At 41.6% G+C, this 15677-nt stretch overlaps 1 protein-coding gene across 5 annotated transcripts in view; it reads left to right on the plus strand.

The window, feature by feature from the left end:
* si:ch211-220f16.2 (golgin subfamily B member 1) overlaps nucleotides 1–6195 on the plus strand; it is a 40182-nt gene extending 33987 nt beyond the window's left edge. For 3 of the 5 annotated variants that reach the window (XM_042212605.1, XM_042212608.1, XM_042212609.1), the window contains exons 22-29: nucleotides 229–311; nucleotides 526–559; nucleotides 1209–1337; nucleotides 1631–1747; nucleotides 1868–1965; nucleotides 2093–2185; nucleotides 2273–2387; nucleotides 3362–6194. In XM_042212605.1, the coding sequence (XP_042068539.1) occupies nucleotides 229–311; nucleotides 526–559; nucleotides 1209–1337; nucleotides 1631–1747; nucleotides 1868–1965; nucleotides 2093–2185; nucleotides 2273–2387; nucleotides 3362–3520 (828 nt within the window). In that variant the 3' untranslated portion in view covers nucleotides 3521–6194. Of the gene's footprint in view, nucleotides 1–228; nucleotides 312–525; nucleotides 560–1208; nucleotides 1338–1630; nucleotides 1748–1867; nucleotides 1966–2092; nucleotides 2186–2272; nucleotides 2388–3361 lie in introns of all 5 variants that reach the window. The other 2 variants (XM_042212606.1, XM_042212607.1) reach the window with 2 other exon arrangements.
* The last annotated feature ends 9482 nt before the right edge of the window (nucleotides 6196–15677 follow it).

Below are 15677 nucleotides of genomic sequence, written 5' to 3' on the forward strand. Positions count from 1 at the left end.
CCTTTTCTCTGCTGTGGTTCTGTGGTTCAAACAGCATGCAGGGTCAGCTTAGATGTGTTTTTGGTTTCACATCCCATCGGTATGACTTGCATACTTCTTGTTTCTGTTTTTTTGTTAAATACCCACGCTGTGGTGTCTGTTTAAAACTTCACTTCAATAACATAAATGTTAAATGCATTGTTTGTCTTTGTGAATGATGCATTTTCTTTCTGTTTACTGTCATCGCAGGGGATGCATCAGAAGATGGACGAACTGCAACAAACGGCACACAAAGAAGTGAGAAGCCAGCAGGAAGCAACAGCAGATCAGAGGTAAAGGAAGGAAAACGATTTCCTATTCCCAAAGCTGCCCGGCTCAAAGGTTTTTCCATACAGCAGAAACAGGAAATGTGTGTTACTGTATTTGCTAGTAAGCTAAGTAAGTTCCTCCATCTATGTGAAGGCTTGAAAGCTTGACTGCAGCACTGTTATGCACACAGCTTAAATTCATTTTACTTCAATTTTTAACACATTTTTTGTTATGTAGATCTGATGCTGAGCCGAAGGACCTGCCAGTTAAAGTAAGTTACACTTCTCAGTCGTCCTCCTTTGTTGGGAGGCTGTGACTCACGGATGCACTTGTGCAGCTTTTGACCTTCACGGTCACAGTGAATTTAATCATAATAATAATAATAATGGATTGCATTGATATAGCGCTTTTCGAGACCCTCAAAGCGCTTTACAATTGCACTATTCATTCACTCTCACATTCACACACTGGTGGAGGCAGCTACAGTTGTAGCCACAGCTGCCCTGGGGCAGACTGACAGAGGTGAGGCTGCCATATCGCGCCATCGGCCCCTCTGGCCAACACCAGTAGGCGGTAGGTGAAGTGTCTTGCCCAAGGACACAACGACCGAGACTAATCATAAACAGATATCTGCATATGAATATGTAGAATCTGTAGACATTGCTCTTTATTCACGAGTCATATTTAAGCTTTAGTAGAGAGGAGAGCAAAGCAGGGAAAACTCTTGGCTAATGTCTGACTGTGATTTGACTTTGTATGTTTTGAAAAATGTATCTGCATATGTAAACAAACAATAACCAGCACACAGAACAGGAAATCCTACCTAAGTTAAACTGTTTAGATATCCTGGTTGATAAACCAGTTTTTCTCTCTTTGGTAGTTGTGACACCAAACGATCCCATTTCTTCCTTCCGACACAGCAGGAAAGCGGTCTGGAGGAGGTGGTGAGTCGATTGGATGCAGAGAGGAGGCAGCTTCACAGAGATCTGCAGCGCTGTATGTATGAGATTCAGCAGCGAGACCAGTACTTCCAGCAGCTCAACACAAAGGTATGAAAACGCTTCAGGTGACTGTCCTTTAAAGCCAAACCCATCAGAGTTCAGCTAGCCCTTTGTAAGCAGGCAAAAACGTCCTGAGGATACACACAGTGTAGGCAAGCTGTCTAATTAAACCACACTACAATAAACTTCAAATGTTCAAGGTTTGATTTCATGATTTTTGTTTCCCATTTCCTACAAAATAATATACAAATATAAAAGCAACTGAATGCTGAATAACTCTAAATGTACAAAACAGTCAAACAGCCATCTGCCCCTCCTCTTTGGGTTATCAATACTCACAGTTGCAGGAGGCAGTGGAGGAGAAAGCTGCTGTTACAGCTCAGCTAAGGGCTGTTTCCCAGACTCTGAGGGACACCCAGAATCGATGTCATTGGCTGGAAAGCCAAGGCCGGGTGCAGGTAAAGCTCTATATACATGTGCTTTAAAAACTCAAATCCGAGCTGCCACTGAATCCAGTTGCGTTGTCTCTGTATGCTCTTGTGTGTTTATACCTGTAATCCTGCACTCGTTCCTACCAGGGTTTACTTCACACTGAAGTTGCACCAGGGGCTCCACAGGAGAAGAGCAACGACTCCATGTTAAGTGAAAGTGCTGAAGCCAGTCAGCTGAGAGAAAGGTGAAAAAAACAAACAGCCTTCAGTTTGGATCTCTGCAAAAATCTCCACATTGTCCTGGAGAGATCCGTACGGTCGGTTGAAGTCGTAGACATGCTAACATTATCCCTGGGTGTGGTTGTGTTTAAGGCTGCTGGAGGTGGAGCTGAGTCTGGCAGATGAGAGAGCCAGGAGAGAGACGGCCGAGGAGGCTCTGCGTCTTGCTGAGGACAGAGTAAAGAGGTTGGAGCCAGATGCAGTCACTCAGCCGTACACCTGACTCTTATTCGTCAACACAGCAGATCTTTAATGAGTTTTTTTGTTGTGCAGTGCTGCCTCCAGTCTGTCCAGGGACAGTCACAGAGACTTCAGCATCGAGATGGAAGCTGAAGAGGAGTGGGAAGCTCTAACTCTCAACCCAAACCAGCCTCTCATAACTCGAAAGGTACTCGGTACACTTTATTTTCCTTTGATTTGCTTACTGTACGTGCATCTATGACACAGCTTTTTCGAGTTGGCTTTTGCAGAACGGTGTGTTTGACAGCGTAACCTTACTGCTGTCGTGGAGTAGTCATATAAATTGATGACGTGAGAAAACAAGTTCATAGTGGCTGTTTAGGTCTGTGCAGCGATAATGAAACACAAAGATCAGTGAAAAGTGATGCTGAGAGCTTAGGGAGCCTGACAGAGCCTGACAGGTGTGAGTGTGACAGACTTTTTATTATGAAAGAAAAGTATGGAAACTTATTTGGGCCATTAGACATGCAAATGTTATGTAGCTATGTAATGTATGGATGTGCTGTGGAAAATATGAATCCCATTCCCGGTTGCTTAGTTTTAATGTTAAACAAAGATAACCTGAGTAAATACAAAATGCAGTTTTTAAAAGGTGATTACATTTATTATCCCACCCGACCCTGTGAACTCGTACCCACCATAAAACTAATTAAAAAAGTAACCAGAGGTATAGTTTTGAAGTGGCCTGCTTAAAGTCCGGACTCAAATTCAGTTGGGATGTTTTGCCGTGACCATAAACCGGCCATTATGCTCCGAACTCTCCAGTGTGGTTTGAGGATGAGTACAAATTCCTCCACAGCGATGTGAAAACTGTCACTTATTGCACATGCAAAACAAATAAGAAAATGGAGTACATATGGATCAAACTGTCTGAGACTGAGAATTTTTAGAACGTCATTGAGATCAAATAAAGAGTTTTAGATACATTTTTCTTTGCTCTACTTTGCCTACAGTGGCCCATTACAGAAAAGGCTTAATGACGAGGACTCTTGCCCCCAATAAGTCTTGTTAGTCTTTTAATTAGGGTCACCATATATACGGGCCAGTGCACTAAAGCCGTGTTTGGAGCTTCTCCAGTGCAAATGTAAGCATTTCTTTGATTGCTTCTGTTTCTCCCTGCAGATGAAAGGAGGGATGGTGGCGTGTCGACGGTGGCTCCGAGGCCGGAGCCTTTACTTCTCCAGGCTGCTGACGAGTCGCACTCGCTCTCGATATTTCTTTCTGGCTTACTTGTTCACCGTACATGTGCTCGTTCTCATGTGCCTCACTGGAACCCTGTAGGCAAAGTCGTTCCTGGACAAAACACAAACTGGCTGAAGGGTACATATGAAAGCTAACAGAGATTTCAGTGAATAACTTTGTGCATGCACAGTAAAACCTGAAACTGACACGTTGTTCTCTTTTAAATGTAATGGTAATGGGGGGGCGGGGACGACAGTTTGTTTGCATCTGATTTATATTATGTTTGTAAGTAGACCAAGCCTTAAAGCCATTGGCTTTGCTTGCCTTCAATTTCTTTTCTTTCATTTTTTAAGAGCCACACTGGACAGGAGACGAGAAAAGAGTTTGTTTGATGTGACCCTCGTGGAAAAGCTGCACAGTTTGCAGAAAGCCATATACACCCGTACTTAACACTAAGAAATCTCCTGCACACACCAGCTGCTGCTTTTCTTGTTTGCCTGAGTTCGTGTGTTGCACACGATCACATAATCAAAATGCTGAGTTTAAACTATGCACTGAAACTCCAAATGTGTATGTAATCATTTTGTGGAAGCTCCGAAGCACTACACCTCTCCCACTCTGCTCCCTTTAAACTGTAAAGCCAAAGGTGTCTGTATTGTTACTTTGGCGAGCACCCTCATGCCTGTAAAAGCTAGTGGGAGACATAATATTCTCGAGTTAACGCCAGTATCATGGTGTGCCATTGAAATTGTACTGCAACGCAGTAGCAGGTACGAGTTGTTTGTATTTAAGTGTATTTATGTCTGCATCCACACATGCACGCTGTACAGTATGTCACATTTCTGTACATATGATTTTTATCCTGTCTGCTTGATGTTTATTGACTGTAAATTTCTTCTTGATTGTTCAGAGGTTAAAAACAGGTTGGTAAGAATTTTTTTTTTCTAAAATAACTTCGACTAACAAGCCAGAATTCTCTTTGTGTAGGTTCAACTAAAAAAACACAAACAGTGCAAATGAGCGTCAGGATCTGTTTTCTGGCTTGTTAGTTGATGCATTTTTGTTGAAAAATGCACAGTTCTGCACATGTTTGTGTTATAAGTATCTGTATATAAAGGGTTCAATCAACGAACAGTGACCGAAATCTATTTATAAAAAGGTAAACTACTGAAAAATGGTCAGAAGGCATATTTTCTCTACTGCCTCTATTTTTAAACGTTAGCAAAGCAGTTGGCCTTGAGGCTCACGAGGCTTGACGTCGTGCAATACTGTGTCTTTCACCATCTAGAACGGACTTTAATAAAGCTCATTGAAGTTTTCTGCCCACATGAATTGTTTTTTACTAAATCTGTGGTGATTTGTCCACTGCAATAACAAAAGGTGGAGTTAACAAGCAAGACCGAGTAATAAACGCCAAAGCCCTCACTGCATGCGTCCTCTTAACAATAGCAGAAGTATCAATTCTAACATTTCCAGTCAGTGCTGTTGTTTGAGGGTTGAGTACTGTACATGGAAAAGTCCACTTTGTAGCCTGTATATCTTCTGGTTTCACATTAGAGGCTCTCCTGCGTCTTTAAGGACTCACTAAATCAGCCCAAAGACTGTATATGAAAGATGGACATGGCCACTGACACCATCCAAATTAAGGATAGTCGAACGTCAAAGAGCAAAACAATCAAATTGTAGCAGTCTTGAGAACAGAGCCCACTTTGCTTTGAAGTAGCAAGATGCAGTCTGTGCACTGCCTCTGGTCTTTGGTGTTGTTTTGGACCCTAATGTGACATTTCAACATTTTATTGAAATAAACAGAGTAAAGGCACGCTGTCTTCTAACAGGTAAGGAGTAAAATATCTAATAATATTTATGATGGGCAGTCTTTACCATTTCCTTTACAAAGAAACATGACAGTACTAGTCTTACAGATCCTATACTCAGTTACTGTATAGGCTGGTAATGTATGCTAGGTGCAAGCCTCTGCTGGCCAACCAGGAACAATGCTTCACTGAAACTTAATTCACTGCTGATAAGGAGCAGATCCACAGTCTGAGAGTAGGAATAATTTAAAGGCAGCATCTTACTGCACAGAGCAGGCTGTCGGTCTACTACTGCTACTAAAACAACTAAGTGACACTGTTTAGAATTACTTGCCATACTTAATCTAATCCATGCTTTTTACATGCTAGAGGATCAAAATCGGCCATAATAGCTCATAATGTGTCCTGATATATTGTAGAATGAATGCTTCTAAATCCACAAACAGTAACACACCCCAGAGTAGCACAGGCCAACTGCTTGCTTCCACTAAGAGTAATTCCTGGAGCTCACAATGTCATGTTGTTTCATCGCACTCCACCGCTATCTTTCCTCACTACCCCCATCCCAGTTTAACCCCTGCTTTGGACTGCTCATGTGATCTGGTTTACCTGGGATTGGCCAAAATGTCTTATCACATGCTAGATTTTCTAAAGCCTGGGAACAAAGTCGAGAAGAAGTGGAGGGGGTCAGTATATTTAAAGGTTAAAATCTTTTAACTATCAGGCTTCTCTCATCTGGAACCACCACCTGTTTTGGGTTCAGGAGGCAGAGTCCCTCTCTTCTAATGAGGGTTGGCTCATGGACCCTGAACCAGACTCCAATGAGGAATTGAGCACATCTCCACTCTCGTCTTTTCAGTCCTTGTGTTCTATCGGGTGCTTTCTCTCCACTGCCACCCATAAACTCTACATAAGGGAAAGACGACTGCTGTGAAGCCCACCGACTGGTTTTTGAATGCACATTTTGAAACCTTATTTGCTCCCCATGTTAGGTTTTCAGTCAGATGTGACAATGTTTGGCTAAGAGTGGAGTGCCGCGTTATCATCCACCACTAGCTAACTTGATTAACCAGCTGCACTGATAAAATGTGCACGCAGTTGAAGCACAGGCTTCTTGAGGCTGCTGAGGTTTAGCACAACAGCTGGCTACAGCTGCCTGTGTTAGGATTCCTGTAACGGGCCACACTGGGTTTGTTCATGTAGACATTTAACATGGAGTCCATGAGGACTTTTGGAGCCAGCTCGAAGGGGCCAAACTGCAAGTTTTGGCCCTTCAGTGTTGAATTTGTTTTTCAACTCTGGAGGTTGGTATTGCTCACTGTTGCTAAATGCTTGCTCACAGTATCACCTGATTGCTGTGGTTATGTCTCTAACATTGTACTGTGTGCATTGAAATGACTGTGGCTGTGGGGCTATAAAAAAAGTCATTTGAAATGATCTCAAAGTAAACTGATTACTATAGTTATTAATTAGTTCATTTAACCAAAACACATAAAATAAAATAACTGAAAATATGTCTAAAAGAATTGAAAACTATTCAGACTCTTTATATAACCTGTTCAACTGCTTGTGAAAACAAATCAGCCAATCACACAGCAGTAACTCAGTGCATCCTGACAAGTAGACATGGTTAAAATGACCCGTTGAAGTTCAGACTGAGCATCAGTGTGAGGAAGAAATGGTATTTAAGTGGTTGTTCAGACATGGTTTGGTCCCACGTGTTGGTCTGAGTACTTGAAACTGCTCATCTGTTGGGATTTTCCCACACGACTATCTGTAGGGTTTACAGAGAATGGGCTGAAAACCAGACAGTAACTCAAACAGCCACTCATTATTCCCAAGGTACCATGCTGATGAGCTACAGCAGCAGCAGCAGAGCTCTCTGTGCGGCTCTCCTGCAGGACGCTGAGGTACAGTTCACGTAGACCCAGCAAAACTGGACAGCAGAAGTTTGGGAAAATATTACCTGGTCTGAGTCTTGATTTCTGCAGTGACAGAGAGATGGCTGGATCAGAACTTGGTGTGAACGTGAAAGCAAATATTCATTCTATCTCACACTGCATTAGCAGTCAGGCTGCTGACAATAAAGAATTCAAGCAGTTCTTAAAGAAAAAGACTTAACAGTAGTACTAGCAAGATGTACCTGATAAGGTGGATGGTGAATGTAACATTTAACAGCAATGGCTTGCAGGCTTCTTCATTTACGTTTTTGATGTTTGATGTAATGTGAACATAAGGCCACTAGATGGCAAAGTCTGTTAAGGTGCGGAACAACCCTTTTATGTAACTGCGCTGTACTTTGGTATTATCTGAGATAACCACGAAGGGACGGATGAGAGAGGTGGTTCTGTATCTTGTCCTTATATGTGCCATTGTTCATGAATTTGGCCCATTTTCCTCATTCTATTGGAGTTATTTCAGCTGTGGAATACAATACTGTGGCTAATTTATTGCCTGGAAGGCCTGTCCTCAGTCTCATAAATATTCATGGAGAATTCTCCCTTTCTTCCCTTTTGTGACAGCATCTCATCTTTTAAACTGCGGTGTCCTGTTTAAGTCACGGGGCCAGATATGTGATTGGGTGGACCACACTGAGAACCAAGTTTTCTCAGTGCGACATCAATCTACGACCGCTATTGTGCTCTTCTATACAACACTGATCACAGAGGGATTACATTTCTTTGCCTTCCTGCAGATTTTTCATTACTGAAGAGACACATTTCTTAGTAATACTACGTTTGTGTTTTTATGTGAAATGTGGCCCGTCTGAGGTAGACGTTTCATTTTGATACTGATGACAATGACTCATTCATTTCCACATTTAAAGACTGGACGGTGAAATTTCACAGTCAGACTGACACAAAGTCAGCTCGGTTTGAATCTCGTGGCTTCTGGAGGAAACCGCTCCGACCATGTTCTAATAAAAGAAGGAAATCTGCATCTCGGTTTTGCTCCTGCAGCCTTCTCCTCCCTATCTCTGTCTTTCTCAGCCAGAGTGAAAACAGTCCTCCAGTTGCCGGTGACCCACTTGCCTACAGCACCAGAGGAAGAGAACCGGAGGAGTAGGAGAAAAGGGGCGGGGAGGAGGTAGAGGTGAAAACATGTGGGAGACTGCTATGATTAATGTGCTTTCAGAGCTGGAGTGAGTGAGAGAGTGAGAAAGCGCAAGAGAAAGAGTGAGAGAGAGAGAGCAGAACAAGGGCACCTGTGATACGTGGTGATGGTGGAGAGAGAACAAGTAGGCTTTGGTGAGGTACGCTCAACAAATAAATGATCCTATCTTCATTTTAATGCATCCATGTGAAACTGTGAAGCATAAAAGTAATTCAAGGTTCTTTATTCGTAACATGCATAGTTATACAGGTATAACACACAGTGAAATGTAACCTGACACCATTATATATAATATATAGATTAGGTGAATGTGCAGTAGTGGCATGTATGCAGCAAGCAGGTGAATTCTGTACATGAAGTGAATTAAATAACAATAAGCAATCTGACCATTTCACAGAATAGACAATATCACAACCAAATTTCCCCTTGTGGGACAATTAAAGGATTATTCTATTCTATTCTATTCTATTCTATTCTATTCTATTCTATTCTATATGAACATATTTATAATTAAAGGAATTTGAAATGTACATTGTGCCTCTGAGTTTAGAGTGGGATAAGCTCCTCTTGAGTCTCTCTGCCCGGATGGCGGAACCTTCTACCAGATTGCAGAAGTTGGAACAGTTTGTTGCCAGGATGGGACGGGTCCTTCAGTATCTGCGCTGCTCTAGTCCGGCATCTCCTGGTGTAGGTGTCCTGAAGCGGGGGGAGAGCAATCCTGCAGCAGCGTTCTGCTGTACGGATCACTCTCTGGAGAGCTTTTTGGTCCTTCATACAGCTGTTCCCAAACCACGATGTCATGTTCTGTATGAGGATGCTCTCCACAGCGCCTGTATAGAAAGTCCTGAGGATCACTGGAGAGACTCTGAACTTCCTCAGTTGTCGTAGGTGATACAGGCGCTGCCTAGCCTTTTTGGTCTGGACCTGAATGTGGGCAGCCCATGTCAGGTCTGAGGAGATGTGGACACTGAGATACTTGAAGGCCTGCACCCTCTCCACTGGAGCTCCATTGATGATAATGGGCTTGTAGTCTCTGTGCTGACCCCTTCTGAAGTCCACCAACGTTCAGCTGGAGGTGGTTGTCCCGGCACCATGATGCCAGATTCTTCACTTCATCCATGTAGGCCGCCTCATCGTTGTTGGAGATGGCGCCCAACACCACTGTGTCGTCAGCGAACTTCACAATGGTGTTGGAGCCGTGAGTGGCCACACAGTCTGAAGTGTAGAGGGAGTAGAGCAGTGGTGAGAGGACACACCCCTGTGGTGCTCCTGTGTTGATGGTGATGCTGTTAGAGACGCATCTACCCACCCTCACCAATTCAGCAGGAATTATACCTGCAAAGTCAGAGTGATAGCTTAACATCAGGTGATTTTCTTTCTTGGATAAGAACTCCACTTTGCCTGTTTTCCCTGTGTGTTTTCTGATGACCATTAAGGCAGAAATGTGAATGCCCCAATGACTCTACAGGTACGACAGTGATTTATAATATACCCTGGTTTTATCCTCTTGATACCAGAAGATCAATGGCACCACAAAGAAAGGGGTCGATTCAATTCTGATTCTTCCAAATGTTAATAAAACCTTTGACGAACAGTACGCTAACTTGGAGCATCACTTCTTCAGAGACTTCAAATTTAAAGCTTCGCAGTGGTTCCATATTCAATTCACTTCATTTTGTATATATATATAATTACAACAACAGTTGCCTCAAAGCACTTTAGTAATGTAGACCCTACAGTAATTCAGAGAGAACAGAGAAAACTGCAACAATCATTTGACCCCCGATGAGCAAGTGATTTGGCGACAGTGGGAAGGAAAAACTCCTTTTTAACAGGAAGAAACGTCTTCTAGAACCAGGCTCAGGGAGGGGCGGCCAAAGATACGCGGCGTAAGAAAGCCAAAAATGAACATTAACTAATGATTAATCACCATGATTAATCACTTAGGGTGTGAATGTGTATAAACACATTCTACTTTTAAATAGGAACAACAAGTAAGCCTGCAGTGCGAGAGCGAAGTGCTCTGATAGATGGGCCGGATTATTTAAGACCTTGTATGTGAGGAGCAGGATTTAAAATACAATTCAATAAACTGTGCTCTCTGTTTCTAGTCACCATCAGTATTCTTGCTGCAGAATTTTGGATCAACTGATCAATTGCTGTTTGGATTTAGAGGCCATGCAAATAACTGTGACATGGTGAATGGCTTTGGATAATTACTGGATCCTGACCCTACTACTGTCTGTCTGAGCTGTTAGACTCCTCATTGGACCACATTTGGGTTTGGGCTATTAAGCTTTTCACTTTTTTGTATTTCTGTTTAACTGAGCTCCTTCTTTTGTCTAACTGAATTTTTAAAAATAAATTCTTAAAGTTTAAATTAAATTAAATCAAAGATTTAAAAATCATGTTTATTCTATTGTACAAGTAAGTTGTGTTTTTCTGTACTGTTGAGTGTGCTACAGCAACACGATATGAGGAATTTGAAGAGTTTCCAGAGAAGGAAAGTGTCCCGTGTAGATGTGTGGACATACGTTTTCTGGATGTCTTTTGTGTCACCTGAGATGACTTTTCATCTTTGCCTTTTTAACCAAATCTCAATGATGTTAAGATGTCTAGGGAAATCTTTTTCAGTATGTTTCTGCTGTGAGTCATCATCGTCCACTACTTTTATTTCCTGGCTAAATAAACAGTTGCTGTAGCCTTTATGTTTTGAGGATTGAGTGATCTTTGAAGCTCACAACAAAGAAAAAGCTTGTGCCTCAGAATCCTCGGTTCATGGTGACAATTCAACCAGGATAAGCTTATGGAACAGTTTTAATGATTTTATTACCTATTAAGTTGTTTCCGTTCTAAATTGTTTACTTTCATTGACCTTTAGTGTGGTGTTGTCAGGTTGGTTGAGTTTAAAAAGTCAAGGACGTCTATCCATTATGTGATACCATTTTATCCCAGCCTCTAGCTGCTGCGCTGGTGCAGTGATGTACAAAACTGTATAATATATTTATAATTGTTGCTAACGTTACAGCTACACTGAAGATGGTTGAATGATGGTTTTCTACATGATTGCATAGCTCATCGTGATAAACATCTCAGATTTTTAACAGAAACAACAATGTGCTGTCAGTAAGTTCAAAGCGGAAATGGTTGATGCTGTTTATTATCACTATTATCTATTACAACATACATCATTATTCATTTCAATTGATTTTTGTAAATGAAATAAATATAAATGATCAAAAAGTATCAGGATAGAAAACCATCGGATAAAAAATCCAGCATAAAAAGTTCAGTTTCACTGCAGCAGTTCAGACACTGCTGGGTGGTTTGGTAACTTAGATGTAGCAAATCTTAAGGTTCAAACCACCCAAGGAGAAGATTAAAGCTTGGAGACTCCTCACCAGTCAGAACTGAAGGAGCCTATTGGAGAAAAGGTAAGGTGAAGCATCTCAAACAACCTCGAGCGAGTCCAGTTTCTTTTATTTAGGATTTGGACACGCTGTGACGTGGAAGACCACCAGACTCCAAAGTCATGTTTTGTCTTCAAACTATGAGCACTATAAGTGTTTGTAATGTTTTCCTTTTTCCTTTTCCTCATTAGTGTCTTGGTGACTGGAGGGGTCTTTCAAAAAATCTACTCTCTCTCTACATAATGCATCATCGTTTTATGAGTACGATTACACCGTTATAATCGTTGTCATGTTTTGTCAGTTATTACAAGCTAAATTTGAAAGCCAAGCTTTTAAACATCAACTAACCTTTTTTAAATAGATTTTTAAAAAACTATAATTTATGCTCCTAGAGAAGAATCCCACACACGACTCCTGTGATGTAAGCAAATCAGTCATCAGTGTAATTCAGACAATAACGTCCCTGCGGGGGAAACTTAATTCGCAGGCAGTCAATCAAAGCAATCAACCACATATCAAGCTGGAAAAAACAACAACAGGAGTAATAGGACATCCTCTGTCTAATGAACAAATGAGACCTGCATATTAACTAATAATGAAATGATAATGCAGAAATACCAGGCTGATTTTTACTAGTTTTGAAGTAACACATTAATGCAATTTATGAACCAATCAGTCAGGATAAAGGGAGTTTTAAATGTGCATCTGATAGGTTTGCTGGCACAGACCTATTGCTGGAACGAGCAAGACAATTCTACTACAACAGCAAAAGCATTAGACACCAGGCTGAACTCTTTGGGTAATCTCGTGCACGAGGGAGAGAACTGACGAGCGCTGTTCCTGACGCTTGAACCCCAGTCACTCTCAGTCTGCTCCCCCATAGCACTGCTCTTTATTGTAGTTGCATGAATATGCATAAGTTCATTAACATATGACATCTTATACAGGCATGCATATAAAGTACCAGTCTGTATGTACGCGTAGGTGTGCGTGTGTGTGTGTGTGTGTGTGTGTGTGTGTGTGTGTGTGTGTGTCACAGATGTGACCCTGTGAAGACTCCCCAGACCTGCTGGCTCCAGGGAGTCCAGCAGTTCACTTACACTCAAACAGATATAGGCGTGTTTGCTATACCACATATCAAAAGAGAAGATACAACCTCTCTCATGACCCTAGGAAGCGTGTGATCCTCTGAAGAGGAGTGAACGTACTCCCCTCTTCACAGGGTTGTTGCAGACCTCCTAGGATGAGACATTCTTTCCATCTACAAACGATTATATACTTCAAAGCATAAATGACAATCCAACAATATAACCCTAACAGCATCATATTTGATGATAATGGTAATGACAGTGATGCAGACACCATGGAGCACCTTTGGGCCCACGCTGTAAATGTCAGGGGTGAGTGAGAGTGCTTGTGTTGTTTGGACTCTGTAGGACTGTACCGCACCGCTCCCGCTTGCCTCCTATTCTCTATTTAGCCCAACATTTTTTCCAGTGTGCCCTATATAATGTCCCACTTTGCAATTAGGTCTGCTTCTGCTGTACAGAGAGGAACAGCTAGATGGAGATTTCGTCTGTGCTGCAGATTGTCGTGCGTGTGTGTGTCTGTCAGGTCATCTGTGATCCAGCCTCGCGCTGTTCTAAACTTTCAGACTGCCTTTAGTTGCATGTGAAATTGGGTTCGCTTGCAGACATGTCCTGACAGACACCCTGCCTGTCATTCTCTCGAGAGCTGGTCATGCCTCTCTCAACTCTTCCTCTTTCTCTTCTGCTTCCCTTTGTGTACCTCCTCTACTACAAGTCACCAGTCCCATTATACACAGAAACCTGCGATCCAGTCATCTAAATAACTCTCCATTCTGACCTTGGTTTTCTATTACGTCCTGTATAAGAAGCTGTGCCCATCTAACAGTTGGTTTATTACAAATACTGAAATGGCCCACTAAAGCATCTTAGCAGAGATCTAATGCTACATGCATGACCTCCCTCTCAGTGTGGTTAATTAGTTACCATAGCAACATGGTCTTCTCTGGCTATGAGCTCAAGACCCCCAACTCATCCAACCGTACATCATATAGCATGTCCAGATGTCTGCTCTTTGTCCTCGGTGCTTGAAGAAATTTATACACAGATGAAAACGTAAACGTGCTGACAGCAGTGATTTTAGAGATAAGATCTGAGAAAAGCAGGGCTATTATACACTGCTTTATATCTTTGCAGCACAGTTGCTTGCTCCCAAGGTATTTCAAACATACAGTGATTAATCTTATGCCAGAAAAAAGCAGAGATTTTTGCATATTTTCTCAAAGAAATTGTTTTTTACATAAATCCTAGGCTGGGTAGTAGGTTAGAGCAATAACACAAGGGGACGCAAATACAATCTAGGTTCAGCTGGGGCAAACTGGGGACGACACTTTGTAGAATAATTACACACAGGCACTGTGACATTCCTATGATTTTGTCAACTGGTTTGAAGCCTCAAATTTGCTAATTTGTCCATCCACACAACAACACTCACCAGTCACTCAATGCAACACTTATAATAATGCAAAATGTTTTGCATTAATACAGTTTAAATGAGTAAATGATAAACAAATGCATCCCTGTGCAGTTAGCAGTTATACAAATTAGAAATCAGCCATACACATGAAAAAGGTTTTGATGCATTGGACATTTAAACATGAAAGTCTAACTATATTTCCTAAATAATAATAATAATAATTTTAATAACAATAACAAAAGAGTCAGTTCTTTGGCTGTTGCAATGAAAAACATGTCTTAGGACATTGGGTAGACTGTTCTACTTGAAGAGGTGAGGTGAAGTACTTTACACATGGTATGATTATTAATCCAGGTAAAGAACTCCAACAGTGGCCTCTGTGAAAATCGCTTTTATTAAATACCAAAGTTGTAAGGCGTTAGAGAGCACAGTCAAGCTTAAAACTCACTGAGCTCTGCAACAGTTTTTTAAAAATGTGTGTGTGAGAGAGAGCTAGTGTGAGACGCTGGGGCAAACAAAAGCTTACTTGACCTAGGAAATGAAGCACAATGTAAATGCATGGGCAATTTCCATTGTGCAAAGAGAAGGCAAGGAGAAGGAAAAGGTGCAGCCGATAAGAGACTAATGAGAAAAAGGAAACAATGAATAGAAAGGACAGAAGCAAAAATGTTGAAAGGCACATGAAGAACGAAGCTTCAAAATAAAGTACGAAGAAAAAGGAAAGAGGAACAAAGAAGAAACTCAAACAAACAGCCGGGGGTGTTACAAGAAGCCAATGAAAAGGGAAAACGCTCGTTAAACAACAAGAAGGAAATACGACGAAATCCAAGAATGAATATTCAAAATCACAGAGACTAGAAAACAGATTTATAACTGAAACAATGGATTACAAAGACCATATCAGAACGTGGCATCAGCCATCTTACCTACAGTACCTTCTTCCATCTTTCATCAGCAGAAAAGTTGTTTGAAAGAGAATTTAAGCATCCCTACATTTTTTTAATTCATAGTTTTATTCTCATCTCGTGGTTATAGTACAAAGAGTTGTTGTACAACATTCTGCAAACACTACAATACATGTACTTTAACTGCACTCATATAAAATGAGTGCGTCTGATGACTAAACCCAACTGTAGTGACACATAAGCACTTTTACTTAAGTACTTGGCAGTTAATTATACAGCATATTTAAAACGTTGCTTTCAGTTGTATATCAGAGTCATCTGAAGAGTGAGCTGCCTGCATGCACCACACAGAGCTGGTGGTGACCCTGTAGAGCCTGCACTGGTGTGAAAACACACAGAACACGAAGCAAACGAAGGCCACAGGCTGGAAACTGAGATATAAAGTTGATCTTTATGTCACAAGTGTTGCTGGAGCTTCCACACCTGTGCACTGTTCTGACATCAGCTGCTG

The sequence above is a fragment of the Haplochromis burtoni genome, unplaced genomic scaffold (assembly GCF_018398535.1).
Source record: "Haplochromis burtoni strain Fernald_Lab_line unplaced genomic scaffold, NCSU_Asbu1 Contig_381, whole genome shotgun sequence".
Classification (NCBI taxonomy): domain Eukaryota; kingdom Metazoa; phylum Chordata; class Actinopteri; order Cichliformes; family Cichlidae; genus Haplochromis; species Haplochromis burtoni.